Below are 27,598 nucleotides of genomic sequence, written 5' to 3' on the forward strand. Positions count from 1 at the left end.
GAAATAACTTATTGCAGAATGTCACAGCATTGCCCTGCTCTCTTTGAAGGAACTGGAGAGAAGCAGGAAAGACATAAATTGCTTTACTTCATTAATTCATTTTCTCTTTAGTTTTCGAATATGTTCATGATTTTATTTTCAAAGAGCTGTTTCTAATTTCTGTTGCAAATAGCTGCTTCGAAGCTTTGGGGGGCAATTTTAGGCCTTTTTTCCCCCTAATTCATTTTGCATGCTTAGTTTCACATCAAGTGTCTTCCTTAAATAGATACATTTTTTTAATTTTGTTTTTTTTTTAATTTTTTTTTAATACTTCATTTTTTGTCTTAGAGCCATTTGTTTATGGCCGTAGTTCTCAGCTTAGGGAAATACAAAGGTTTTTTTCCAAACAGCTCAGATTATGTATTAATGTGTTGGAGAACATATGTTGATGTTTTGCTAATCACTTCATACTTTAAGAAAAGACATAGTGAGAAGGATTGAAAATGCCAGTTACATAATCTTGCATTGCTCATGTTACCTGGCTTTTTTTTTTTTAAACCTACTTCTGTCCGCAAACTATTATTGATTTAAGTATAATGTGACATTAGTGTATCTTTACGTTAGAAATTCCTTTTGGTGATGACACCTAACACCACACACATCTATGGGCTAATCTACATAATCTACATAACTGTGGAAAGCTCATGATGGAGTTTCATTTTTGCAGCTTCTCCAGAGGAATGGTCGTAGCCATTCTTTGACTTGTACTGTACCCACAGGTTACTGCTCTGTACTTGTAGTGTAGTTGTTAAAGTACAGCTACGTCTTTTACCAGATACAGCCAGACCAAGGGCTGAATTAACAGTCAGGAAGAAAAGTTCCAGTGCTGCAATCTCACTGTTACTTAATATCTGCTCTGCAGAAGCCATTGTGACCACAGGATTTAGGGGTTTGTCCTCTTCACAACTTGTACTCCCAACTGACTACTGCAGTGTAATAGAACATTGCAACCTGCAATGGATTTTCTTGCACAAAAAGTCCCTTTTCTGTGTAGCTCAATATAATAAATTTGCTTTGTAGAGACTGTTTTGCTTTGCTGTTTTCATTTTTGTGATGATCAGTTCTCTAAAGCAGATTATAGTGTTTTCAAATGTTAGCTGACTAGTTTGATACTGCTATTTTTATCCAGTGAATCCAATTTACAAATTAATCTTACAGTTAATAGGCAGTGTCTCATATGTTGGTACTGAGGGGTAGGAAATGTTATGCAATATCCTGATAATCTTAAGTATTTGAAACTATGAGTGAGAAGGATTTATTTTCTTTGACTGAACATTATTTCTTCAGCTGGAATTTGTTGTCCTCAGATTCTTGCAGAAACCAGAATGGAAGGTTAGAAGCTGCAGAGTAAGCCATATAGTGCTGTTAAACAAGCCTTGATTAAGGTGGAGGAGAAAATACAGACATTAACAAATGCTAATGTCTTTATTATTTATTATTAATTAAAGTCTTCATTAGCCATCGTGTCAGATTTCATCAGCAATCTGATGAATAAGATCTAGTGAAAACCTTAATAATTTTTTTATAACACAATTTAGTAGAGACACATCAGCTTATTTTATTTCTTTCCCTCTGATTCTGGAGTTGGATGGTAGCACTCTGCTGTTACACTGCATTAGGAAGTCACTGTTGAAGTACTGGTGCTCGTGGGAGATCTGTTGTGTATCAGCTTTGCTCCCATACCCTGAAAAGAGTGTTTCATGTTTGCTTTTGAGCCCTAAAACTAAAAGTATCTTATGCTTGCATGAAAGAGAAAATAACAGTTTAATTAATTGAACATAAGTGGATGACAGGGGTGCTTTATTTCATGTTTGTTATCAGATGTTGACCTTTGGTTGTAGGTCCAGCTGAAGTATTGCTTAGGGTGTCCCAGAACATGCAGCTCAGGTTAGGGGAGATTTTGGGTAAAACCTTTATCTCTTTTCTCTCTCCTGCATGGCAGAAGAGAAGATCAAATCGTCAAGTTAAAAGGAAAAAATACTCTGAAGAAGGAGAAGGGAAACAATCAGAAGAAGAAGCAGCTAAAGTTTCTGTTAAAATCAAGAAGAATTCTGCCCCTTTACCTGCTGAGCAGCCTTTACAATTATTTGTGGTAAGTAAAAATTGGCTTGGTCTGTGGGAACTTTGTATTTGTCTCAGTTAGTTCAGTGACTAAAGCTCCTACCTTGGAATACATTATTATTTCTAAGCCACAGTTTAGTGTGACGTTTTGCTAAGATCTTGAAAACTGTAAGAAATTACTTCTTACTATTTTTTTTGAATTACAAACATCTGTTGATTTAATTGCAGTTAAGAATAAGACTAAGGATGGGTATTGTTCAAGTAATGTTTTATGTGGCATAGGCATATGAAAAAGCTCTGTTCTAATGTTACCACAACTTACAGAAGCATCAAATTATTTGGGGGATTTCTGCTTACTGAGGTATTTAAAAAGGAGACTCCTCCTCTCCCCACAACCCTTTCAGGTTTGTGCTTCACTGTTCAACTTGGAGACTCAAACTTGCTGTTGATCTATTCAAGGTAAACAGAGTGGCAGGGAAGAAACAGGAGAAGAGTGTTTATGAGATGCTTGAAAGAGTGCCAGAAGTTGTAAGGAAAGGAGAGTGATGGTATAATTGGGAACAAATCAGACAAGAGGGAAGGTGGCTGACTATTGCAGCTTGTACAGATCACCTTTGTCTCTGGGATGACACCCCCAGTCATGGCAGAGCTATGTAATCCCATCTGTGCCTCATCTCAGCCCTGCTGGAATTCTCAGCCACAACCTCCTCTCTCCGATTCCACAGCATGTTTGTTGCCTGTGTGCAGAATAGATAGATCAGACTGAGTTTGTCACATGCTGGGTTTCTTTCCTCTTTTCCCACCTGTCAGAATTCTTCTCCAGTTGTGTATAACTGAATTCTGGGTATGTCCAGTGCATCAGTTTAACACAGCAGGGCATTCACAGTGTCTGGCAAGCACCAGAATCCCCAATGCTTGCACTGAGTGTGTTTGGCAGGTGAGCACTGCAGCTGGTGCTGTTTGGAAGTGCCAGATTTGCTGTACTTCTGCATGTAACCCTTTCTGGATTTTAAATTTTACCCCCAGCCTGTTAGGGAATGCTGCTGGTGGAGGTCAAATTTACCTTTGCTCATCTTCTGACAAGCCACATGTGGTTGAAGATTTTAAGCCTGAGAGAGAGGGCACGTACTGCAGTAATATCATAATCATTGTTTTGTGTGTTTATAGGAAAATCCAAGTGAAGAAGATGCAGCAATTGTAGACAAAATCTTATCCTCCAGGGTAATAAAGAAAGAAGTAAGTGATTGTCATGGGATAAAATAGTTTATTTGAAAAAAGGGTTTGTATCTGTCACTTTACATTTCCCCTGAACTTCCTTTTCCAGATATCTGCTGGGATGACGGTAGACACAGAAGAGTTTTTTGTAAAATACAAGAACTAGTAAGTATTAAAAAGTTGTTTCATTGGATGTGTTGACTGAACTGTTTAGTATCATATTTATGTACTCAAGCTTTTTAATTTTAACTTCATGAATTTAAATCAGGGCTGTTTTTTGAACCTAGATTTGATTTACAGTGTCATGCATTTAGGAGATGCTGATGTCATAGTTGGACTTATGGTTTCAAAAAGAAAGAAGAATCTTGTGATAGAAATGAATTTATGTCAAAAGCAGGAAATAAAATTGAAGGATAAAAGTTTTTCCATATTTTATTTTAAATTTCATATCTATTTTCCTGTCACTACTCAATTCTTGATGCTGAAAATCCAAGCGTATTTTAAATTTTACATGTGTGAATAATTTAATCAGATTTTTGCTATAATAAATTAATATTTTTGAGTCTCTGGTTCCAAATATTGTTGGAGACCATTTACCTTGTGTTTTTCTGAAAGGGTAAAATCTGTCTTTTCATCCGAGAATAAGTAATCCCAGCTGTACCTTATTTCTAGCATATCTTTAGAAAGCTTAAAAAATGATGGAAATATATTAAAAAAGGGGTGTGAGGAAGAAATATGTATTATTCTGTGATGTAATTTCAGAAGGGCTCTCCCAGGGGACAGGTAGATGCTGCAGCTCGTGGTTCCTCTCCCTTTGACTTGGAGCTTCTGTCCCAGCCCAGTCCAGGGCAGGTTCCTCTCTGCCACGAGATCTGCTGCTCCTCGTGAGCTTCCCATGGGCTGGGCTCTGTGATCCAGCACTGCCTGGAGAGATGGTCACAGGACATACATGGAAAACCAGATCCAATATCTGACGTAATTTATATCTCTGGGTACTTTCTGTTAGAGGTGTCAGATTTTAAACTTGACTTGTTTAAGCTCACTTGAAATAAGCTTGTTTCTCTTTTTAGGACACATGAAAGGAATTTGTGAATCTATAGAGTTTTACAGGTTCCAGCTCAAAAATGCTGCCTTAACTAGATGCTGCCAGATGATTATTTGGAAAACTAAGTCTTTGATCTTTATGGTGGATTCTGTTATTTTAACTGTATATTAAAAATAGATAGCATTTGCTTTCACCAATGTGTTAATGTTAATCTCTGTGATTTTAGCTCATATCTCCACTGTGAGTGGGCCACAGAACAACAGCTTTTAAAGGATAAAAGAATCCAGCAGAAAATAAAGAGATTTAAAGTAAGGAAAGCACAAAGAGCTCACTTTTTTGCAGATGTGAGTATGAAATAAAAATTAAATCAGTTTTTTTTTTTCCTTGTAAAGTTGTGATTAGTAGTTTGCTTTTCTATAGAAGAGCTGATTGTTAGGAACTAAAAATGAGCCATTGATGTTGTTTGCAGCAGAGGGTGGGTTATTTAATGTAATTTAAGGAGCAAGTCTTCTGGAGCCACTGAACTAACCTGTCTTACATGGTCTGAAAGTGGAATTGGTTGAGTAACTACTTAGAAGTTGTAAGGAGGGAGGGATTGTGTCAGTATGGCTAGTTTCTCTAGGAATTCCACAAGACAGCCAGAGATCTGGTGTCAAATCCCTCTTCATTGAGTGTTGCCCAAGAGAACCAAGGGGGTGTGTGCAGGGGGCTGGTGTGGAATTTAAGGTCTGTGCAAAAACCTCAGTAATCTCCAACTACCAAATTAATTTTGTGTACGATGAGACCAAGTCTTAGCAAATACCATTTTTGCCTCTCTGCTGATTTTATTAATCTTTCACTGCAGATGGAAGAGGAACCTTTTAATCCTGACTATGTTGAAGTAGACCGGGTATTAGAAGTGTCTCTTTGTGAAGATAAAGACACTGGTGAGGTAAGTATGTCTTAAAGCAAGTCAGGAAGATACAACTCCAGGTAGTGTTTGACAATTGTAATTTTATCAGATGTCAGAGTAACACTTTAATGATTTTAAAGCTTCAGTAATATTTTTAATGAGACGTGTCAGTCTTGTCCTTTCCTGTACTACCTGTGGATTTGAAAGACAAGTCAGCATTTAATAGCTTATATTTTTATTTGTATTAATAGGTCATAGTAGGCAAAGCTTAGATATTGACTGACATAAATGTCAGGTTCAATAATTGTCTTGCGAGTTCCATCAAAAAGCTGATCCCATATACTGTCCTGTCTCTCTGATAGTGGCATGGGGTCACTGGTAATAAAAGCTTTAGGCAACCAGTGATTTGAAGTGCATTGATAGCCACCAGTGAACCTTTCCCTCTGTATTTATCAAAACTCATTTTTTTAAATTTAAAGTACCTCTTCTGGAAAGCTATTACACAACAGAAACATTCTGAGATTAAAAAAAAAAGAAATCAGAAAAGCAAGTCAAGCAATTAAATTGCCAAAATTCAGAAAGAGTCTAAGAAAAGTAGAGATCAAAGACTGAGAAGAAAGTTGTTGATTAAGGCTGTTGGAGTATCTATAATGCTTAATCTGCTTGTGCAGATAGCAAAATGAGCAGACTTTTACCCAGTGATTTCTGCATTAATCCTCCTAAGGGTTGAGAGTTAGAATGACTTCATTGTATGCAGCAGATTGGTCATTATTAAACTTCTAGAAAAAAAGTGTTGTTGTAAGACTTTCCCCTCAGCTTCTGAAAGGATGAGCCTTTATTTGTTTTTTTCTTGAATCTAAGTAAGATGATCTGCTTTGGTTCCATTTTTTCTGTATGTTGTTCATCAAGCCTGTAAAGCTTTATCAGAGTTTTGTTGGTAAGACCTCTGGCTTAGGAGCTCTAAAGCTCTAAAGCTCTGGTTTAGGCCTAGGTAGTCTGATTTGGGGAGTGGAGGAAATGTCCTGGGTGTAGCACTTCTCTAGTTAGTTCTGCCACCCTGCCCCATTTTCAGAAATACCAAAAATACTGTAATTTATCTTTCCTGAGACTAAAGCAAGATTTAGTTGTGGGCAAGAGGAATTGAAAAGCACTCCAGAGGTCAACAGAAAGTGGCAGAGTGTTGGGAACCAAGGATAAGTAGGTAGATAACAGGAATCTACATGGAACGTTTAAAAAATTGTCAGAAATGTGATTTTGATTCCAGCTCTTGTGTAAGCAAGCTAATCTTAATAGAAAGGAATATTAACAGTCTATATACTAAATTAAAAACTGATAACATTCAGAATTTTCTTCTGCAGCCTGTTATTTACTATTTAGTAAAATGGTGTTCGTTGCCATATGAAGACAGTACGTGGGAGCTGAAAGAAGATGTAGATCAAGCAAAAATAGAAGAATTTGAACAATTGCAAGCTTCCAGGCCTGACTCAAGGAGATTGGTAAAATTATATCTAATTTACTTGTCTGTCTTGGTAAATCTGACTTAGTTTTCCCAACTTTAAGTTCCTGTGTTAAAACATAATGCTTATTGATATTCTGTGTAAAACTTCTGTGTGCCTTGTTACCTAGGAATAATAAAATATACAGGTAGGCATAGATAAATATTCTTAGTTACTACTCTAAAGAAATAATGATTTTGCTTAGGAAAAAAAACTGAAGTGCTGTGACTTTCAGAGTTTCTAACTGAGCGGTGAGCCACAGGTTGAAACTGACTATCACAGAAATGAGCACCTTTAAAATGAGCAGAAATGAGGATGACGTGTTATAATACCCTTTTATAGAGAAGAGAGTTAAATTTTGTGCTTCGGCATTGAAGGGAATTGGCAAATGAGATCTGTCAAACAGGTTCTGTAATTTTTTCCTGCTTTTATTTTTCTTCTTGTTGTTAAAGAGCTAGTTGAAAGGAAGAAAAATACATGTAATTAGGAAATGTGTTTTATCGTGAAATTATCAATCTTCTGTCTCTTAGAGCAGGAGAAAGCAAAATAGTTCTATTTCAAGTCCTGTATGTCATTGTCACAGTAGGACGTGTGTCCTGCGTGGTGTAGTACAACACTTGTTCTAACTTACTTCTTTTACATAACTAAATATGCACAGTGTTTTAATTTGGAGACTTTGGAATTTATTTTAATGGTTTTTCCATCTACAGATAATGACAGTAGTCACGATTAACATCTTCATATTATATTGAGTTCATTTTTGTAGTATTTATTTAAAATCCTGACATTTTGGCATGTGGGAAGAAGAGCTTTTATACCTCTGTTACCATATTTGGCTGTGAGAGAAAAAGATGATTAAAGCGCAACTGTACAACTGACAGTCATCTCAGCATCAGCAACAAGTATTTTTGCTTCAGGCTCCAGCAGCTACAAGAAATTATTTGCTGACTGCAGCCCTGCAAGCAGGAGCATGGCTGCTCCAGGAGTGGGGGAGTGGACAGATGGCAGCTGGTGGGAGAGGGGAGGAAGCCACAGCTGCTGGGGAGGGACAGCTCCTGCTGCACCCGAACCTGGGCTCAGGTGATGCTGACGCTGGCAGTGCAGAGAGAGAGAATTCACAAGGAAAATTCAGAGCTGCCACAGAAGGCCACATGAGTCTCAAGTGAATGCAAGCTTTTATAAATGCTGAGAAATGGGGAGGGAGAGGGGGGGAGTACAGCTGGTGAGAAAAGCTCCTACTAAAATTACTTCACTTGAATGTGTGAGTTTGTTCACGCTGGGATGCAGGAGCTGTCAGAAGAGTTTTCTGCTGTAATCCTACCTAGTATCAGTCAAAAACTGCATGATTCCACCTCACAGTTGCCTGCTAAGCTAGAGGCTAGCCTGTTCTGGCTCCAGGCTTGTGTGTTTGTTTGTGTATATACATAAATATTTTATACACAGTCTCTCAGCTTTCCTTAGCTTGCAAGGGCCCTGAAGGTGATACAGCTCGATACTCTGTTTTGTCATGGCCTTTGCATCATGACTCTGCCTATGCTGATGCTGTTTTGATCAGATCCCTTGGGGCAATCTATTCAGGACACTAAAGCTCTCACAAGTTCACTTTTCTGCACTACTGGCCCTGGCTTCATGCATTGGCAGTGGGCCAGAGTGATCAGCAGTGCAGGGCCAGTGCAGAAGGGAGAGGACAAGATCACAGTGACTGTGTAGATGCCCAGACTGCCTCAGCATCAGCTTCCAGAGCTGCCGTAGACTTCAGGGATGTTGCTAATCCCAGTACTCAGTTGGCTCTCTTGTAGGTCAGCTGCATGTTCTTAGAGCTGCCAAAGTAAAACTTCATGTAGTCTTGAAATTTCATCTATAAATGATTTTGTGTGCCCTATAATTCCTGCCAAAGTATTTGTATTCTATTTTTTAGAAACCAGTTGCTTAATTTAATTATTATATAGACTTAAATTAATTTTAAAAATAGCAATTAATAGAGAAAAATAAATACAAATTTCAGATTTTTGCTGACTATTAATTATTAAGTGATGTCAACAATTACACTTTCAAGGTTGAGTAACAGCATTCTAAATTTAAAGTGATACACTCACAAAATAGTGGGGTTAAATATTTCTGAAAAATAAAGCAGGTATCAATCTGTACATATATTAATCTTTCCCTTAAAGGACCGACCACCTCCGAGCTCCTGGAAGAAGATAGAACAGTCCAGGGAATACAAAAATGGCAATCAGCTCAGGGAATATCAACTGGAAGGACTTAACTGGCTCCTATTCAACTGGTACAATAGGTATATGCATGGAATATTTTTTAATGTGGATTTTAAACCATATGGAGTGAATCACTTTTATTGGGGATGAGTACTGTTTTAACTAAATTTATTGCAGCTTCTCTGCTTATAGGTAAAAGGATATAACTGGAAGAAATTTCTCTACCTTTGGGTGTGCAAGGAGGTTTTATCCACAAAAATTAACAAAAGTATTACAATAATGCAACTAACATAACTGAAAATAAGTTTTCAATGGCTGTGAGGAAATTAAAGCAAAAACAATAAAAGCACAAGCTTTCACAATTTTTGAAACTAGTAAACACTTGCATCTTTCAAAATGATTGCTAGAGATAGCATGATAAAGTTATCTCTCTTCAAAAGTAAGGCTAGTAAATAATTGCATTATCTGTACTTTAAGCTAAAGTGAACTTCTGTGCATTAATCTATGTGTTATGAACAGAAGAATGATCACTTGGAAGATCTTTCCCAGGATGATGTATTTTCTCTAAGTTCATTCCCTGTTAATGTATCTTCTGCCTGCTGTATTTCCAAAGTGCCAGTTGCATGTCCCTTATAGAGATGATGGCAGTGGGTGTAGCATTTTACCATGCATGTTACTGATCTGCAGAAGGAAATCGGATTTTAATTCTCAGTCAAGCAGTGCAGAGCTGGCTGACATCTGCAAACAGAGGGAAGGGCTGAAATGTCTGGCTGAGGGCAAGTGTGGAGTGATGCTTCTTGCAGTAATTCAGTTGTAGGCATCTATCTAGTTCTGGAATCAAAAAGGGAAATTTGCTAATGATGCTCTAATGTGCTGCTTTCATGTGAGTGTAGCTGGGATGCTTCCTATGGGTGATTTCTAGGGAATCTTCATTAATTCCTAGCAGTTTTGTCAAGGTGAATGTGCATGTAGGAAACCTGCTTAATTTAAATTCCTTTAATTAGGGCAAAGGTAGTCCCAAAAGAATACTTGAATATTTTTGTAGAACTTCACGGAACATTCTGTTCTCAGGTTTTGACAGTGCTAAACCTGATGCAAAGCTTTACACAAAGGTTTTGTGCACATTCTTTCACCTTAACCCCAGGGGATGCTTTCAAGGGTCTTTTTGCAGTGCCTCAGTTTTGACTGTTGTTGTAAACTGGTATATGTGAGCTTTGTTTCTGTAAATCATTCATTTTACTAACAGCGTTAGGGTCTGGACTTTATTTGATGATAGTAACAAATACACTTTTTTTGCTTTCAGGCGAAATTGCATTTTAGCAGATGAGATGGGCCTTGGCAAAACCATTCAGTCCATTACATTCCTGTATGAAATCCTCCTGACTGGTATAAGAGGCCCTTTCCTGATCATAGCTCCGCTTTCCACTATAACAAACTGGGAGAGAGAATTCCGCACATGGACTGACCTGAATGTTGTGGTGTACCACGGAAGTATGATCAGCAGGCAGATGATTCAGCAGTATGAGATGTACTTCAGGGACTCCCAGGTACTGTAGCATCACTTGTGTGCAATAACTCACCCTAAAGATGGCTCAGGTGGCAGCAGTGACAAGGATACTTGACATTATCTGTCTTTTTATCTTGGTGAAAGTCACTTCACGTTCCAGGATGTTACATATGAGCATCTTCAACAAATGCTTACTGGGTGAATTTAGTGGCAGTGTTAGCAGCAAGATGTGTGTGTTGTTTCACTGGGCTGAGTAATTTTGCAATTGAATAGCAGTGACGCTGGTACTCTTGTGGAGATTAAAGTGTACACAGATGGTTGCAGTTGGGTCCCGAATTTGAAGAGCAGGGAGAAAAAAAATAATACTGATTAAGCTCTGCTACCTTTATGAAGCTGTTGATTTCCTTTTGCTGGTGTTAACTGTGTACTGTCTGAACTTGCTTTTCTGAAATACACACCATTAAGTGACATGAGAAAAACTTGAAACCTGACTATTTAAAGAGGATTTTTTCTTTTTTTATATATTGTGCATAAATATTTTTTTGTAATTGTCATGGTAGGTCTTCAAAATTGATAAAGCTGAGAACTTTTTCTTAATTAGTGCTAAATGTCAAAATGACATCTTGCTTGCCTAATGAGTTATTCTATACTGCCTTGCTGAAGGCTTTACATGCTCTCCTTGTCAGACAAATGGAGTAAACTGGATAAAAAGCTTTCATTTAGTTCTCAGGTGATACTGTTATTACTTACTGTATGTACTAACATTATATACTGTGATTGATCGACTATAGAATTTTTCCTTTCAGACTCTTTTCCTTTCAAACTCTTTCAGATTTTCTCAACATTAAAAACGGGTTTTTATCTGCATGCACCTTCTGAAACAGTTCTGTTAGATGGCTATATCTGTAATTTAAAAGGGGTTAAATTTTTTTCTGTTGCTTAGATAATACTGGATTTGGATCCATGAATAATTACTCATTAGTTTTAGCTAGAGAGTTACAGAGACTATTAAGTGTGATGACAAACAATTTATAATGTAAAATCCAATGTCTGGCTCCTGGCAAAATTTCAACAAGGAAATGTGTAAATTGAGTAGATGGGAGGGAATGTAACAAATTGTGTGTGTTGGTGAATTTCTAGGGCCGTATTGTTCGAGGTACCTACAGGTTCCAGGCCATTATCACAACTTTTGAAATGATCCTTGGTGGGTGTCCAGAATTAAATGCAATTGAGTGGCGGTGTGTTATTATTGATGAAGCTCACAGACTGAAGAACAAAAACTGCAAACTTTTGGAAGGACTAAAATTAATGAACCTTGTGAGTAACTATAGTTCACTTTTTGGCGTTGATTCTAGTTCAGTATAGTATATATATGACAATAAATTAAAAATTTTCTTTACATGCCAAAAGAGACCTCTCAAGCAGTGTTTCTTGAAAGAGAACTATTCCTGATACTCTTCAGACATATGTGGTTTTGATAGCTTATGCTGGAATATTTGTGATTAAACAAAATGTGGCAAGTTCTCACTGTAAGCACAGTCTATTTCTGATGATACTGTTGTATAGTTTTTGTTTTGATTAGGATGAAAATAAAATTTAAAATTTGCTTTCGTTTTTGTGCAATGTGTTAAAATTTAGAAAGTATTTTAAGCAAGTTATTCAACGTTAAAAGCATGTGAGTAGTAGAATTTTAAATAGACTGATTGTCTAGGCCAATAGTTAAAATTTTATTTTATAGAGCTAAAGATTTTTAAAAGCAGATATTACCATGTATCAGATGCATTTTTTTTTATTGCTTCATTATTACTTTGCTGTGTGTTCTCAGAAGTCCTCTGAGTTGCTTTCTGATACATGCTCAGTGTATATTTTTCACACTGTAGAGGGGGAGGATTATAAATCTGTGAATATTCCAGGCAAAGTTGAAGTATTCACTCATTCCTTCATTACAGATGAAGGAAGAGAAAATATAAAAGGAAGCTACTAGAAAATACTTATTGGTGTTTTTTTAATAAATCTCCTTATCTGTATTACCTGTGTGCTTAGTGACACATAGAACTGGTGTTTTCAGGTTTTGATGCTCAGACTTAACACAAACATATTTACAAAGTGTGCAGATAAGGTTATGCAAGGTCTTTTTGTCCTTTTCTAGGAGCATAAAGTACTGTTAACAGGTACCCCACTGCAGAACACAGTGGAAGAATTATTTAGCCTTCTTCATTTTCTGGAACCATTGCGTTTTCCTGCTGAATCTACATTCATGCAAGAGTTTGGAGACCTTAAGACAGAGGAACAGGTACGAGTTCATCTGAGCTTTAGAGTTCAGGAGGGACTGCCTTTTCATTGAGCTGCAGTATTACCTTTTTTCTTGTTCCAACAAACGGTTGTGCTTCCCTTAGGTTCAGAAACTACAAGCTATCCTGAAACCCATGATGCTCAGGAGATTAAAAGAAGATGTAGAAAAAAAGCTGGCTCCTAAGGAGGAAACCATAATAGAAGTAGAACTAACTAATATTCAGAAGAAATATTACCGAGCGATTTTGGAGAAAAATTTTGCCTTCTTATCCAAAGGAGCAGGGCAAGCAAATGTGCCCAATCTGGTTAACACGATGATGGAACTCAGAAAGTGTTGTAATCACCCTTATCTCATCAAAGGTAAATACAGGATATGGACTGGGGGTTTTTTTTCCCTTATTTTTTACTTTTATTTAAAATATGTAGGAATTTTGTAATAATTTTTCAATATTTTCTTCGGATTTTCCAGAGATTGGATTAGGTGGAAACATTTCTTTGATAGATACAAGACAAAGTTGTGAGACATTTGCATAATTGAGGCTTGAAGCTTGAACTTATTCTGTAGGATTTCACAAAACTTTTAGAAGCAATTATCTCATGGAGATGGTACAGCTCTTTAAAAACAGTATGAACAGGAACTTTTAGGTCTAAGTTTTAAAGTGAATGGTTCTTTCAAGTGATGTGATCTGTCAGTCTTCATTGCTTTTCTCACTTATTAATAACTGGTGTTTTTCCTGACTTGCGAGAAAATACACTTTACACTCCAAAAGTTTTGGCTGTGGTTTCAGAAGTAGTATTCAAAATATTGTTTTTTTTGCAAAGACTCATGACCCATTTAAAATATCACAAAGACAAAAGAACTTTTTTTTAGTAGTTTTTTTACAGTACTTGAGAACAAGTATTTCAGTTTTTGAAATTTGGATGATGGGGGTTCACCTCATTCAAGGTGTTTTTTTCTGTGGTGTTCTGCTTAAAAATTTAAGACTTGTTTTCAAAGCTGATAAAAATAGGTGTTCTTGCTTAGACTTCTGATCCATCCAGAACTCTGTTCTGTCTCCATCAGTACCTAAAGGGGGATACTTAGAATACAGCACTGATTTTGGTAACTTAGATTTGAATGAATGTGGAGATATTTGTGTAGATACATCCATAGATATGGAAATATATTCTCTGATAGGTGCTGAAGAGAAGATCCTTGGAGAGTTTAAAGAAACATATAGTCCAAGTGCTCCTGACTTCCACCTGCAAGCAATGATCCAGTCTGCTGGTAAATTGGTTCTTATTGATAAGCTTCTTCCAAAAATGAAGGCAGGTGGTCACAAGGTCCTTATCTTCTCTCAAATGGTGCGCTGCCTTGATATTTTGGAGGATTACCTTATACATAAAAGGTAAGATTAATCTTCTCTATCCTGTGTTGTATTGTTCTGTGTGAATGGTAGTGCAGGATTAATGACAGCAGCCCACCAAAGCTGGGACTTCTATTTTCTTTGTTTGCTAATCAGCGTGTAACTTTGTGTTCTGTGGTGATTTGTTCACGACTAATTAAAAACTTCAGAGAAAAACTAAAGAGAGGCTGTCCAATTTGAGTAAGCGGTGTGCCTTCAGTATGTTGCTTTTTCCATTAAACATTCAGTTATTTATATACTGGTTTTACATCTTCTGTCAGAAACCAGGCAAGTTCAAGCTTATCGTTGCTTGTCCAAACCTCAGGAAGCCCTGAATGTGTTCTTTACTTACATGGTGTTGAACTGGGACCAGATAGGTCCAAGATACAGCTCCTTCCTTCTAAAGGAATATAAACGCAAAGTGATAAACAACTGGGGATGTGGTTTTTATTAATGCAAAAGTGAAAATATTCGTCCTATCTTTGCTAAATTGACTGCTTTGAATTTTGCAGCAGAGCTGAACTGCCACCCATAAACCTGCTCCTTAGGCTGGCTTTTGCCATCACGTGTAATTGCACCCTCTGATTATTACAGACTATTGGCTCCATGGAAACCAAATGCTTATTTGAGCATGTGACTGGAAAAAATGCGTAAAACCTTAAACCTTAAACTTGGTTACAATTAATAGTTGCTGTATCAACCTGAAAATCTATAACAAGGCATAGTTCTTGTTGTTTTACCAGTGCTTTGAAGTGTGTAGTTGTCAGTGAACTACATCATAGTAACACAGAGTTAACATGTTCAAAACCAAAAATTATTAATGTTAAGCCTTCCTGCAGTGGATACCGGAATACTGGATATTAGATTATTTTATTATCTGTTTTAGTGATAGTTTTATATTAAAGCTGTCTGTTTGAACTGGGAGTGCAACAGTTTCTGTTTTTATTTTAAAAGATTAATTTAAACTTCATAGTGATACTTATAATTCTTCATGGAAAATGTTCCTTTTTCTGCAACGATGTTAGATTTAGACCAGTGAATCATATCTACAGGTGGAATCTTTTGAAATCCATAGAAGCTGAAATTTGCTATGTGCTGCCATTTGATTAGAAATGTTGGAGTGCACACATGATCAGACTTAGCACTTAACAGAATTCAGGCCTGTAGGAGATAGATGGCTGCCTGCCAGAATGCCTGTGGTCCTGAGGATTATCTGCTGTGCCATTTTATGGCTGATGAGAAGAAAAATGGTTGTGAGGCTTTTTGATTACAAGGTGCACATTCAGCTTCTTACTCAGTGTACAAGTACAGAAGTATTTGCTCCCTTTTTAAGCATTTTGCTGGATTTCAGAAGTTTCAAAGCAGTCCTTGTAATTGTCAAAGGTTACAAATGACAGTTTTACTTCAGGCTTGAAAATTTGCTTGGTTTAGTCTAGGAGGCCTTGATAAAGACTGTTAAAGGTGCTGTCATGTCATTTTTGTTCTATTTCTCTTAATCTTTACAGAATCAGTATGCAGTTTGTCCAATGACAGCTCACCAGGTTCTGGTTTCTGCTGATTGCATGGTTACCCTTGATGTGTTCAAGCAATCTGATATAAAATACAAGAGTCCACTGTCCCGCTTACGTGACCCTAGGCAGGGATCCAAGGATAATACATGAAAAACTTGAGTGTCCACATAGGACTTCAGGTTAAGGGTGTGTTTTAATGCAACTAAGCAATACAGGTATAATCAGGTAGTTGCTTAGTGGACAAAATGCTGAAGAACTTGTCTTAAAATGCTCAGTGTTTGGACTTGCTGCTGTGCCTTGGTACTACAGCTCTGCAAGTTGTGACATGATTCTTGGTTGTGTTACCCACTGCTAATCAGAGACAGTATTTATCACTTTCATTCACTGCAAAGAATAAATGTAAGCAGTAGAGCTGTTCAAAGACTCTTTAAATTCCAGAGCCATTGGTCATGCGTGCGCGCTGTGTCCGTGCTGTTCTCAGGTACCTGTACGAGCGAATCGACGGGCGCGTGCGGGGGAACCTCAGGCAAGCTGCCATCGACCGCTTCAGCAAACCCGACTCGGATCGCTTCGTCTTCCTCCTCTGCACCAGGGCTGGGGGCCTGGGCATCAACTTGACTGCAGCAGATACCTGCATCATTTTTGATTCTGACTGGAATCCCCAAAATGACCTGCAGGTAAATTTCTTCGAGCGTGGTAGAGAGCCCTAATTAAACCCGATGGATAAAAAATTTTATCACTTTGAATATTGTCTTTGTTTGAACACACATAATTTTGAAATGTTCATGTTTTAAGGCATGTGTTTAAAGTTTTTTTATGCCTTCAATTCAGAAGAGATTTCATTTGGTTGGGAACTTTTCTTTCAAATCAGTTACTTTTGAAAAACACAGCACAGGTGAAGTCAGTGATTTGATAAAACCCTTAAGAACTGATGACACTGTGAACCCAGGGGCTATATTTTGCATGTACTGATTGACACAGTTTATGGAAATAGAGGTATTCAGTTGAAACATAGTATACAGAAAAGGATTAATATGCATTAAAAAAATGAATTAATCAAATCTAGGAATTGGATGATGAAATTTAAATAATTCTCAAGTTGCAACTCCTTTACCGTTTGTATCAGGAGATCAGCTAACTTAGGAGCTAGCAGATCTTTTTATCTGGTGTTACTGCAAGGGAAGTACCAGTCAGGAGCATTCAGCACAGGCTATTCATCTGCATTTTTCTTGTTACACTGTATTTAGAAAACTGATGACTATGTAGAAAATGTCTGATTGCTTCTGTTTGCTTAAATGTGTGTTGACTCCTTTTGAGTTCATGCTCCTGTTTTTGGATTGGGCTGCGGCAGAAACAGGTTTTTTAAAGATCAGTATGTTATTCCTAGGTAAGTCTAAATCCTAACTGCTCTCTTCCCTTCCTTCCAAAGGCTCAAGCCCGATGCCACAGGATTGGTCAGAACAAAGCAGTGAAGGTCTACAGACTGATCACACGTAATTCCTATGAGAGAGAGATGTTTGACAGAGCAAGTCTGAAACTGGGACTGGATAAGGCTGTCTTGCAGAGTATGAGTGGAAGAGAAAACAGTGTTGGTGGTGTATGTAGATTTATTTCCTGAAATAACCTTCCTTTTGCTTTTGTAACCATGTGGGAATTATTTAAATTACAGAAGCTGCCACTTTTCCCTTTTTCTGTCATTTGCATCTCCATTCTGTTTTCTGATGTGGACTAGCAATATAGCTGATACAATTTTAAATCTAGTCAGTTACTCTGATAAATCTTTCACTATTTCTTGCCTCAAAGTTCAAGGTAGATAATGTCAAAGTTAAAACAAGGAGAATAGTTTCTCTTTGTTTCCTTGTATCTTCTCATTTTAAGATAGTGTGTTACTTTAACCTAAGCATGACCAGGTAATTTTTTTTTAAACATGCACATCATGATGTTGGGAATAACCAAAAAAAGAGGCATTCTTTTAAAAATGTGTACTGTAAGCACCTAATTTATTCTTTCAGCTATCAGCTAGACTTTTCTCATAGCTTTTAATACTCTACATTTAGGCTTATAGATCATAAGGCACAGTTAGGTTGTGGAAAGATGGGAAAGAGGAAGAGAAAAGTCTTGAGGGATTTTTTTTCTTGACTGTCTAAACCTGATTTTATTTGCTCAGATCCAACAACTCTCCAAAAAGGAAATAGAAGACTTGCTTCGAAGAGGTGCCTATGGTGCCATTATGGATGAGGAGGATGAAGGCTCCAAGTTCTGTGAGGAAGACATCGACCAGATTCTGCAGCGTCGGACTAAAACCATCACGATCGAATCCGAGGGAAGAGGCTCCACGTTTGCCAAGGTGCAGAACAGCAGGGTGTTCTGTGACAATAAAGAGCTGTAAATGTGGCTGGATGTTGTCGAGCTTAGGCCTTACTTTTAAGTTGTTATGTTTACTTGTGTTTAATGGGTATGTGTGTGTGAGGTACATATTTTGGTTTCTTGCACCTGTACATTTATGTTAACGTGAAAAGTCAGATTGCCACAGACAGATTCTGTAAAGGCCAGGTGCAAGGAGCGTGCTTGAGCAAAGGAGTAATGGATCTCTGCTGCTTTGGAGAAGGCTGGGGGTTGTGTGAGATCTAATGAGCTGCATTAACCAAGAATATTAAAACAAATTTGTTCATAGATCTGTATGTATTTAGATACATTAAGGGCAGGGGACAATATATATGACAATAATAAGGTTAAAAATTAATATGGTTAAAAATGCATTCTAAAAATGCATAAAGAAAGGATATGTTTTGAACCTTGAGCTTTTTTGGTAATAATTGCAGAAGCGAAATAGGAAACCTCCTAAAACAGCAGTGAATGGAGATACATGTATGTACATGGGAAAGGGGCTGAGGGTGTAAAATACCAAGCAGTAAAACTGAGCTTGGGACACTTCATGAATGCAATTATGAGAATTCCAAAAGAATTAAAAAGGCAAAGAAAAAAAGACTTAAAATATCCTAAATATATATCTGTATTCTTAAATAGCAATATTTAAAAATATTATTTATTTATATGTTTATTTAGGTTTTCTTATATCTTGCTGATTTTAGCTTAAATAAGAAGTAGATTTCTAAAAATCATAATCACTGTCTTTTTATCAGAAGAGTTAGAAATTTTTATATGTATTTACTCTTTTCCCAAATGCAGTGTATCAGGGTTTTTTAAATGCCTTCTGAAATTAAGCCTATTCCATGCACTCAGGCTTTGATTGTTGGCAGCTTAAACACCCCTTTGAAATTCCCCTCAAGCGAGTACTTCTGCATGAGATGAAATCCCCAAATGCTGATAAGCCTCTTCAAAAGATTCTTTTTTCTTCCATTCAAGTAATTTAGATTCAGACTTAGAAGCAGATGAATCTTGCTGCTTAATGTTCTTCTCTCCTGATGGTGCATAAAAGTTCATTAGATTTTTCTGATATATTATGGATCTGATTTTTAAAAGTTAAGGGGGAGGAGAGCTTTTGAGTTTCTTTGCAGTGTAAGTAACTTCTAAAGTCTTAACAACTGCTTGGGAGATTTTTGATAAAATAAGGTCAGGCAATCTTTATAGCAGTGAGGCAAACTACAAACTTTTGATGTATGATGTTGGTAAGCTTTAGTTTTATTTATTACAGGCTAGTTTTGTTGCATCTGGAAACAGGACTGATATTTCATTAGATGATCCCAACTTCTGGCAGAAATGGGCCAAAAAAGCAGAAATTGATATCGATGCTATCAGTGGTAGAGTAAGTACTTTTTTAATGTAGTTTTTCTTTTTCAAGCTTATGCTTGCTGTTGAATCCTGAAATTGCAGGTATGGGATTTCTGGTGCTTTTTGATTAATATTTCAACAAATGAAACTTTTTGTGCTGGCTTATTTGTACAGGAGCAGTCAGCCTGCTGACAGCTGTAGCATTTCCAGTTTCTCTCCTGTCCAGTGAAAAGTTTGGACATTTCTGATTTTTGTCAAAGACCTGAACATGATTGAAAGTGTGTAATTATTCTGATTGCCCCATTTCTGTGTCTGTAAATCTTGGACTGGAATCTGCAAAATAAATGACTAAAGCCTGTATAAATTTTATAATACTGAAATCTATGTCCTATACTTGAAGACATTCCCCATGCATTTGTTTCAAAAAGGTTTCAGTGCCCCCTTTCTCTTACAAAGCCTGCAGAATAGTCTATGTGAGTATTCAGCTCAGATGAATACTCTGTGTTGTTTGTAACTAATGTACTGGCATTAGCCTATGAAACTCATTTTTTGTTCCCTTAAATACCACAGAATGTTTTACTTGCTCCATGGGTGTTCAGTATCTTCACAAAATAACTGTGAATGACAAGAGATAGGAATTGTTTCTGAACTGGAGCCGTGCACTTAAGAAAAACTCGCCAACTGTTTCTCTCACAAGGTTTGTTTGCAATTTTGCAGAACAGCCTTGTCATTGATACGCCAAGAATCAGGAAACAAACTCGGCCCTTCAGTGCTACAAAGGATGAGCTGGCAGAGTTGTCTGAGGTGGAGAGTGAGGGTGATGAGAAGCCAAAGCTCCGCCGGCCGTGTGACCGCTCCAATGGCTATGGAAGGACAGAGTGCTTCCGTGTGGAGAAGAACTTACTGGTCTATGGGTATTGTGTACATCCTTCTTCATTCTATGAAGTGTTTAAAAATTCTGTGAAGCGTTTAAAACTTTTTTTTTCCATGTAGTAAATTGTATTTGTAGAATAACTTATCTCTATATTGGCAATAACGTGGAGTGTGTGCAGAGAATGTACTTAGAACAGGAATTTATCTTGCACCCTGTAATAAATCTTCCTGACAATTTGCTGTTAAAGAAACATTAAGAAAGAAGGGTGAAAATCTTTTTTCAAATGAGATTACAGCATTTAACATGGGCACTACAGGAGTCTCTCTAAAAATCATTACAGTAAGTGCTGCAGGCAGACTGAAGACTCCTAAAAAATGTCTGAAATAATGCCTTGGTAGGTAACTTGATTTTCATAATTGTAGAACATCTTGCACTTCTGTGAAGCACAAATAGGAACTGAGAATCTAACCAGTTATTTTAAGCATACAGAAATCAGATAAGTTGATTTGGAAATCAAATCTTAGGTCTTCTCTCGCCCATCTTAAAAGAAAAATAACAGCATTCTTGTCAGAATGAGTTCCCATCAGTTTTGTGTCTTTGAAGTTGAAAACAATCATACATATTTTTTGTAAAGAGGCACTTTTTGTTTAAAACTGTTTTAATCAGGTGGAATTATGTTGCAAATGTTACTTTCTTACTTCTACTCAGTAACTTAAGCTGAAAGAAAAAGGTTAAAAGCTAAGCATTTTAGAGAAAAATTCTCTTTTGTAAGAGAAGTCTGTAGGATACCCCAGTGTTTCACTTCCAGGTGCTGGTTTGTGTTTCACTTTGGACTAGGTGGGGTCGATGGAGAGAAATTCTGTCCCATGGTCGCTTCAAGAGGCAGCTGAATGAGCAGGATGTGGAGATAATTTGCCGAGCCCTGTTAGCCTATTGTCTCGTTCACTACAGAGGGGATGAGAAAATAAAGAGTTTTATATGGGATCTCATCACCCCAACAGAGGATGGGCAAACACGAGAGTTACAGAACCACCTCGGTAAGGACTTAATGTGTTTCTGCACTTAAAACAGCTTCTCGTATGTGTGTGCCTGTGGTACTGGGATAAAAACAGAAGAAAGCCTCTCTGAGCACATCCTACTTGAAATAAATGGGATTTATTTCAAGCACACAATTCAGCTGATGGGCAAAGAAGTGTCATTGCTGCTTTGCCTTGGATTTGATGGCTTACCCAAATGGTGTTTGGTGTGAGCTTTCATTTCAGTTCAGAAGAACCTATTCTTCTTCATGATAGGTGACAGGCAGCACACTCCTCCCCTTCTCCTGTTGGTCCTTACTGGTACTCCAGAGATGCTCTGAGACACAAAAACACTCATATACACAAACTGATCTTCGTGGTGTCCTGCACTTGCAGATTCAATACCTGTATATGATATGGGAACTAAAAATATTGTGGGCATCTATATCTATACCTGTAATATTTTACATTATATAGGCTTATCAGCCCCTGTACCTAGAGGAAGAAAAGGAAAAAAGGTGAAGACCCAGGCTAGCACTTTCGATATACACAAAGCAGAATGGCTTCGAAAATACAATCCAGAGCATCTGTTGCAAGATGAAGGATACAAAAAGCACATAAAACACCATTGCAACAAGTAAGCAGTAGCTGAAGTGTGAATGTCTTTTGATGTTTGTTTTTTCTTCTAGTTTCTCATTGTCTTAGACTTCAAAATAGTTGTAGCAGTAGGAAGAAAGAAGTTTTAATGGTGTTAATTTGATTAGAATAAATGGGTCGTGGTGTATTTGGAGGTGAACAGATGATTTCACATGTAAAATAATTCTGTTAAAATTTTTGGAGAAACTGTTTTTGTCTATGGAGAGATCTCTTGCTGATGTGTTTGGGATGCCTTGCAGCAGCCAAGGGACTCAAAAGTGGGAGTGCTTCTTAAAGAGACTGAAAGCACTGAAATTGTTGCCCCTCGATCTTACATCCTGTTTCCCTGGCACGTTTTCTAGGCTTCAAAGAATCTGAGCTACCAGTTTGTGAAAGCTTAGTCATTCATGGCAGTCAATGAGCTTGGTTTAGATCAACGATTTTTCTGTAGGAAAATTTGTCAGCTTGGACAATTCATATAGCTGTAGTCAAGAATTGAAATAAAGCATGGAGAAGTCATTGGGGCATGCACCAAATTGTGAGCGAGAAGGAATGGAAAGGTTAAGGGGAGGATGTTCATTGTCAGCCCATTCGATCTTCTCTAAGGACATTTCTAAGCAGGAAAAGGGAAATAGCACTTTGTTCTTATCAGTATTTTATGAAGCAAGGGAAGAGTGTTCTGCTGACCCTGGTTTTCAGGATTTGAAAGAACTTTTGCAATGAAACAACTTGTAAATGTGATGACAAGAAAAAGTCTTAGGTCACCTGAGATGGATGTTACCCCCCACCTTAAAACTGAAGGAACTATATTTTAGGAGAATGACTTGAAATGTCTGTGATGTAATAAAAGATGAAACAAAACCATCCACAATTACTGAAGGATGTTTGAGTTCTAATATTTGTATTTCTCTTTTTTCTTCATTTAGAGTCTTACTTCGAGTAAGAATGCTATATTACTTAAAGCAAGAAGTCATTGGTAATGAATTCCAAAAGGTCTTTGATGGAACTGATGCCAGGTGAACTACAGAGAGAGTATTTCACTTGTTTATTTCAAATGTCAGATGCAAATTCAAGAATCTGCCTAGACCTAAATAAGAAATGTTAAAACTAAATGTGTTTATCCTTAGGCTGTGAGGAACATGTTTTTGTTTTCTCTTTGTTTACTAAACACTTCATCAACTTGACATGAGGAAGTCCTGATTCCTCTTCATGAGTCTAGCTATATAAAGTAAAATAATATGAGTCAAATAGACTGAAAAAGTAAGTGAAAGATAGAATTATGTACTTGACATGATAATTGGCAGGTTTTCTCCTGCTTTTGATTATGTGCTGTGTATTCCATTAATGCCTTTTTTTTTTTTTTTTTTTTTTCTGTAAAGACAAGTATTGCTGTTTGGGAATTCTTGAACTCACTGCTCCAGGAGCTTGTGGCAGATAGAAAGTCATAATTTGATTCAGAAATACTAGTGAGAAACAGTCCCTCTCATGCAATTGAACACTAACACAGATAGTCCTTGTTTTGCAATGTTGCACAAGCACAGGCTGCTGGGAGTTGGTGAAGTTCACTTAGAGAGGAAGAATGTTGTATACTGGTTTTCCTTTTCTTTCCCCATTACTGGTCTCAAATACAAAATACCAAGGTGTCTGGATGTTTTGTATTGCTGGTTTTAATATATTTGTGTGCTTGAAGAGAGAAGTTTAAAGTCCCACATGAAGTAGAAGTGTACTAAGAAAATTTAAAAATTTATTTCTTCCTCTGAATTCTGTTGATGTTGGTATGCTCTTGGTGATCTCTTTAGTGAAATTGATGTTTGGGTTCCTGAGCCAGACCATTCTGAAGTTCCTGCTGAGTGGTGGGATGCAGATGCAGATAAATCTCTTCTAATTGGAGTTTTTAAACATGGTGAGTAATGAGGGTGACTGTGTATGTACTTCCCCACACCCTAAAATAAAAACACCCTACACTGAATTTTTCTTTGTTTACTCTGGAAGTTGAATTTTTGCCACTTTTTTTCCATTATAGGTTATGAAAAATACAACACTATCAGAGCAGACCCAGCTCTTTGCTTTTTGGAAAGGGTTGGAAAACCAGATGAGAAAGCAGTTGCTGCTGAACAGAGAGCAAATGATTATATGGATGGGTATGGAAGGGAATGTTTGGGGGCATTAAAGCAAACAAATTTGAATTTATATGCTTGTACCTTATTTTCTTCCTAACTGGTTTTACATGAGTTTGGTGTCGTTGTTATAAGGGATACTACTTAGATGTTACTCCCATAGGGTGGAAAAGAGGATTGGTGTACCAACTACTGAAGTTCGGGATGTCACAGTTAGGGGAAAAATGCAGCAACTTGTTATTAACAAGGATTCTACCTTGTGTTGATATGTTAAAAATACTACTTAAGACACTGAAGTGCAAAAACATTCAGAGGTGTAGTGCTACAGACCTGTTCAACTTGATTTCAGGTCAGCTTTTGATATCTTAGTCTTGTGTAGCTGACCAGTGACCCCAGTAGATCAGTGTGAGAATTACTGGTAACTGCTGAAAGAGAACTGCTTTTATTCATTGCCCCATGACTGAGATTTTTAGTTGTGGTCACAAAGCATACCTTTGGATGATACAGTGACTTGGGAAGAGCAGGGTTAAAGCCAAAGATGCCATGAAATACTCTGTTCATTTCAAACAGAAAATTAAATACAGTATCTTACTAAATTTAAATTAGTTTTGCTTAATTTAAAAGAGTGTAACATCTTTTCAGTTAGTAGTGTAAAATATTACTAAAATGGCTTCTTTTGTGTTGAAATTTTAACAGGGATGTGGAAGATCCAGAATATAAACCAGCACCAGCACTGTTTAAAGATGACATAGAGGTACAGTAGGCACCAAATAATAGCTCCTTTTAATACTCATTCACTTAGTCACTTCAACACACATTCACTTGTAATGTAATACTTCCACCTTTGTGTTGAGCAAATTATTACTTTTTTCCTGTATTTCTCTAAAATGGTCAAGCTTATTCCATGAGTTTCTGAAGTTGTCTGGGTGGGTGGGAACGGTAGGGAATTGTTGCATAGTTCTGTTGTATGCCCTGTTTGCCATTTATCCAAACTGTCTGTTACTTTTGTTCTTTGTCACATTCAGAAATTGTTGTAGGATGTACGTTTAACTTAAATCTCTGGAGAGGGCTATATTTTAAATTGTGCTTCACTTTTGTTTTTTTATAGGATGATGTTTCATCCCCAGGTGATCTCGTAATAGCAGATGGAGGTAAATCCATAAAACTGCAAATCTGAGCTAGTTTCTGTTGTGTTTTGATCAGTTTAATTCTTGTGATTCTTAGCTAAAGCATAATTACCTAGTGTAGAACCACAGACACTAGCAGTAATCAACTTCTTTATTTTTCCCATGACTTGGTTTTCGTATAGATGGACAAATGATGGAAGGGGACAAAGTCTATTGGCCCACTCAGTCTGCCTTAACAACGCGTCTGCGCCGCCTGATCACCGCTTATCAACGAACGAGTAAAAACAGGCAGGCCCAGCAGATCCAGCCAACATTCCCAGTACAAACCAGTATGATGCAGCTGCCATATGAAGAAGCTGCACTAAATCCAAAGATGGCTGCTAAGATTGAAAGACAGCAAAGGTATGTGCAGCATGCAAATGTACTTTTTCAATCCGCCCTTAAGTAAAAAATGGTAAAGACATAATCTGTGAAATGGTGAAGAAATTGACAGAATTTCACATCTTTTTCTTGCTGTTCAAGATGGACTAGAAGAGAAGAAGCTGACTTTTACAGAGTCGTGTCCACATTTGGAGTGGTGTTTGACCCTGAAAGGGGACGGTTTGACTGGACCAAGTTTCGAGCGATGGCTCGGCTGCACAAGAAAACTGATGAGAGCTTGGAGAAGTACCTGTATGCATTTATGTCAATGTGCAGGAGGGTCTGTCGCCTCCCCTCAAAAGAAGGTGGGTGTGTATGTTTTTACTTTTTATATTTGTGTTGTCAGTGCCTACCTTGAAAAGGTTTTTCTTTCATGTGTTGGAAGATAAAAATGGGGGAGGAAGACTTAAAGAAACCTGTTGAGAGTAAAATTGAAAGCTTATAATGGGGAGACATCTCTTAACTCATTAGTCATCTACTTAAAGTACTGGTACGTTGGTTTTGACGGATTCTCATTTGTTTTGTTTTAATACAGAACTCGTGGACCCAAACCTTTTTATCCAGCCTATCACAGAGGAACGCGCTTCCCGGACTTTGTACCGCATCGAGCTCCTGCGGAAAGTGCGGGAACAGGCTCTCAGGCACCCCCAGCTCTTTGAGCGGCTAAAGCTGTGCCAGCCAAACCCAGACCTACCTGTCTGGTGGGAATGTGGCACTCACGACAGGGATCTGCTTATTGGAGCTGCTAAACATGGAGTTAGCAGGACAGATTATCATATTCTTCGTGATCCTGAACTCTCATTTATGTCTGCCCAGAGGAACTATAATCAAAACAAAGTGGCTCTCTCAAGGACTTCTACTCCACTCTTGCACCAGTACCAGATGGCATTATCTGCTTCGCCTCTTACACCTCAGTCAAGACTGTCAGATGCTAAAGTGAATGCTTTTGAGGACACAAAAGCTAAAAATGAAAATCTGAAAGAGGACCCTCAGTCTTCTGAAGAGGAATCTATGTCTACAGAGGAGACACAGACAATACTGAAATCTGAACCTTTGAGTCCCAAAAATGGCACCCCAGTACAAATTACAGACCACAGACCTAGCATGAAGGCTGAGACAGACAGGCGCATGGTGGCAGCAAGGACAGAGCCTCTAACTCCAAACCCAGCTTCCAAAAAACAGAGAGTCAGCAAAAGGGGGTCTGACTCTAGCTCTGACTCAGACTCTGACTCAGATAGATCATCCTGTTCTTCCAGGTCATCATCTTCATCCTCTTCGTCTTCCTCATCTTGTTCCCACTCTCGATCTGGCTCTAGCTCTTCATCATCTTCATCTTGTTCTTCAGCATCTTCATCGTCCTCCTCGTCGTCCTCATCATCGTCATCGTCATCATCATCATCGTCTGAAGAGAGTGATAGTGATGAAGAGGAGGCACAAAAACGTGGTATGTGTGTAGTCTTACTTCTGCAGTATAATTCTTTACTGAACTAGTTTATTCTTAATGGAAAAATGTCTTAAAAAGGCTATTAAATCCCAGAGAAGTTAGCTCTATTAAACATAAAGTTAATGTAAATAAACATATTTGCTTGAGTCTTCCAAGTGAGTTGGAAGAATTTCAGGAATACTGATTTTTATTTGTTTCATATCAGTGCCTTGGTGAGGTACAAGGTTGCATGTGGTTCATGTGTGGGAGAGTGGAATGAACAGCATTTTCTGGAAATATACTCTGTGTGTGTGTATTCCCTGCTATGGGTTCATTTTCTTTCTAAACAGATCCTTTAGGTTTCCCTGTTTGTTTTTTCCACTCTTGCTCACCTGTCTATGTAGCTTCCTCATATGTTCTTTCATAAAACCTGCAAGCTTCCTTCTGTCCAAACTGGAGTCATGTCACCTGCTTTCTGTTGTGAACTTTGCAGTGCCCAAACAATGTTTTTGCACTGAAAATTTTCAAACACTTAAAAAATTTTCCAAAAATTCACTTAAAAAAAAACTGCTTAGCCAAGATTGAGGTGGCTGCAGT

The 27,598-nt window shown here is 37.6% G+C and overlaps 1 protein-coding gene across 2 annotated transcripts in view; it reads left to right on the plus strand.

Moving 5' to 3' along the window:
- Positions 1-27,598, plus strand: part of CHD9 (chromodomain helicase DNA binding protein 9) — a 71,754-nt gene that overhangs the window by 30,759 nt on the left and 13,397 nt on the right. For both annotated transcript variants that reach the window (XM_053987194.1, XM_053987195.1), the window contains exons 4-30: positions 1,982-2,131; positions 3,268-3,336; positions 3,425-3,480; positions 4,587-4,704; positions 5,205-5,291; positions 6,611-6,748; positions 8,920-9,041; positions 10,265-10,508; positions 11,609-11,785; positions 12,618-12,761; positions 12,865-13,120; positions 13,938-14,148; positions 16,138-16,333; positions 17,086-17,253; positions 17,824-18,003; positions 19,312-19,422; positions 20,106-20,302; positions 21,100-21,299; positions 21,756-21,915; positions 22,841-22,930; positions 23,714-23,817; positions 23,938-24,055; positions 24,728-24,785; positions 25,140-25,182; positions 25,341-25,560; positions 25,681-25,883; positions 26,114-27,022. In XM_053987194.1, coding sequence (XP_053843169.1) covers positions 1,982-2,131; positions 3,268-3,336; positions 3,425-3,480; positions 4,587-4,704; positions 5,205-5,291; positions 6,611-6,748; positions 8,920-9,041; positions 10,265-10,508; positions 11,609-11,785; positions 12,618-12,761; positions 12,865-13,120; positions 13,938-14,148; positions 16,138-16,333; positions 17,086-17,253; positions 17,824-18,003; positions 19,312-19,422; positions 20,106-20,302; positions 21,100-21,299; positions 21,756-21,915; positions 22,841-22,930; positions 23,714-23,817; positions 23,938-24,055; positions 24,728-24,785; positions 25,140-25,182; positions 25,341-25,560; positions 25,681-25,883; positions 26,114-27,022 — 4,729 coding nt within the window. The remainder of the gene's footprint in view (positions 1-1,981; positions 2,132-3,267; positions 3,337-3,424; positions 3,481-4,586; positions 4,705-5,204; positions 5,292-6,610; positions 6,749-8,919; positions 9,042-10,264; positions 10,509-11,608; positions 11,786-12,617; positions 12,762-12,864; positions 13,121-13,937; positions 14,149-16,137; positions 16,334-17,085; positions 17,254-17,823; positions 18,004-19,311; positions 19,423-20,105; positions 20,303-21,099; positions 21,300-21,755; positions 21,916-22,840; positions 22,931-23,713; positions 23,818-23,937; positions 24,056-24,727; positions 24,786-25,139; positions 25,183-25,340; positions 25,561-25,680; positions 25,884-26,113; positions 27,023-27,598) is intronic.

The sequence above is a fragment of the Vidua macroura genome, chromosome 11 (assembly GCF_024509145.1).
Source record: "Vidua macroura isolate BioBank_ID:100142 chromosome 11, ASM2450914v1, whole genome shotgun sequence".
NCBI lineage: Eukaryota > Metazoa > Chordata > Aves > Passeriformes > Viduidae > Vidua > Vidua macroura.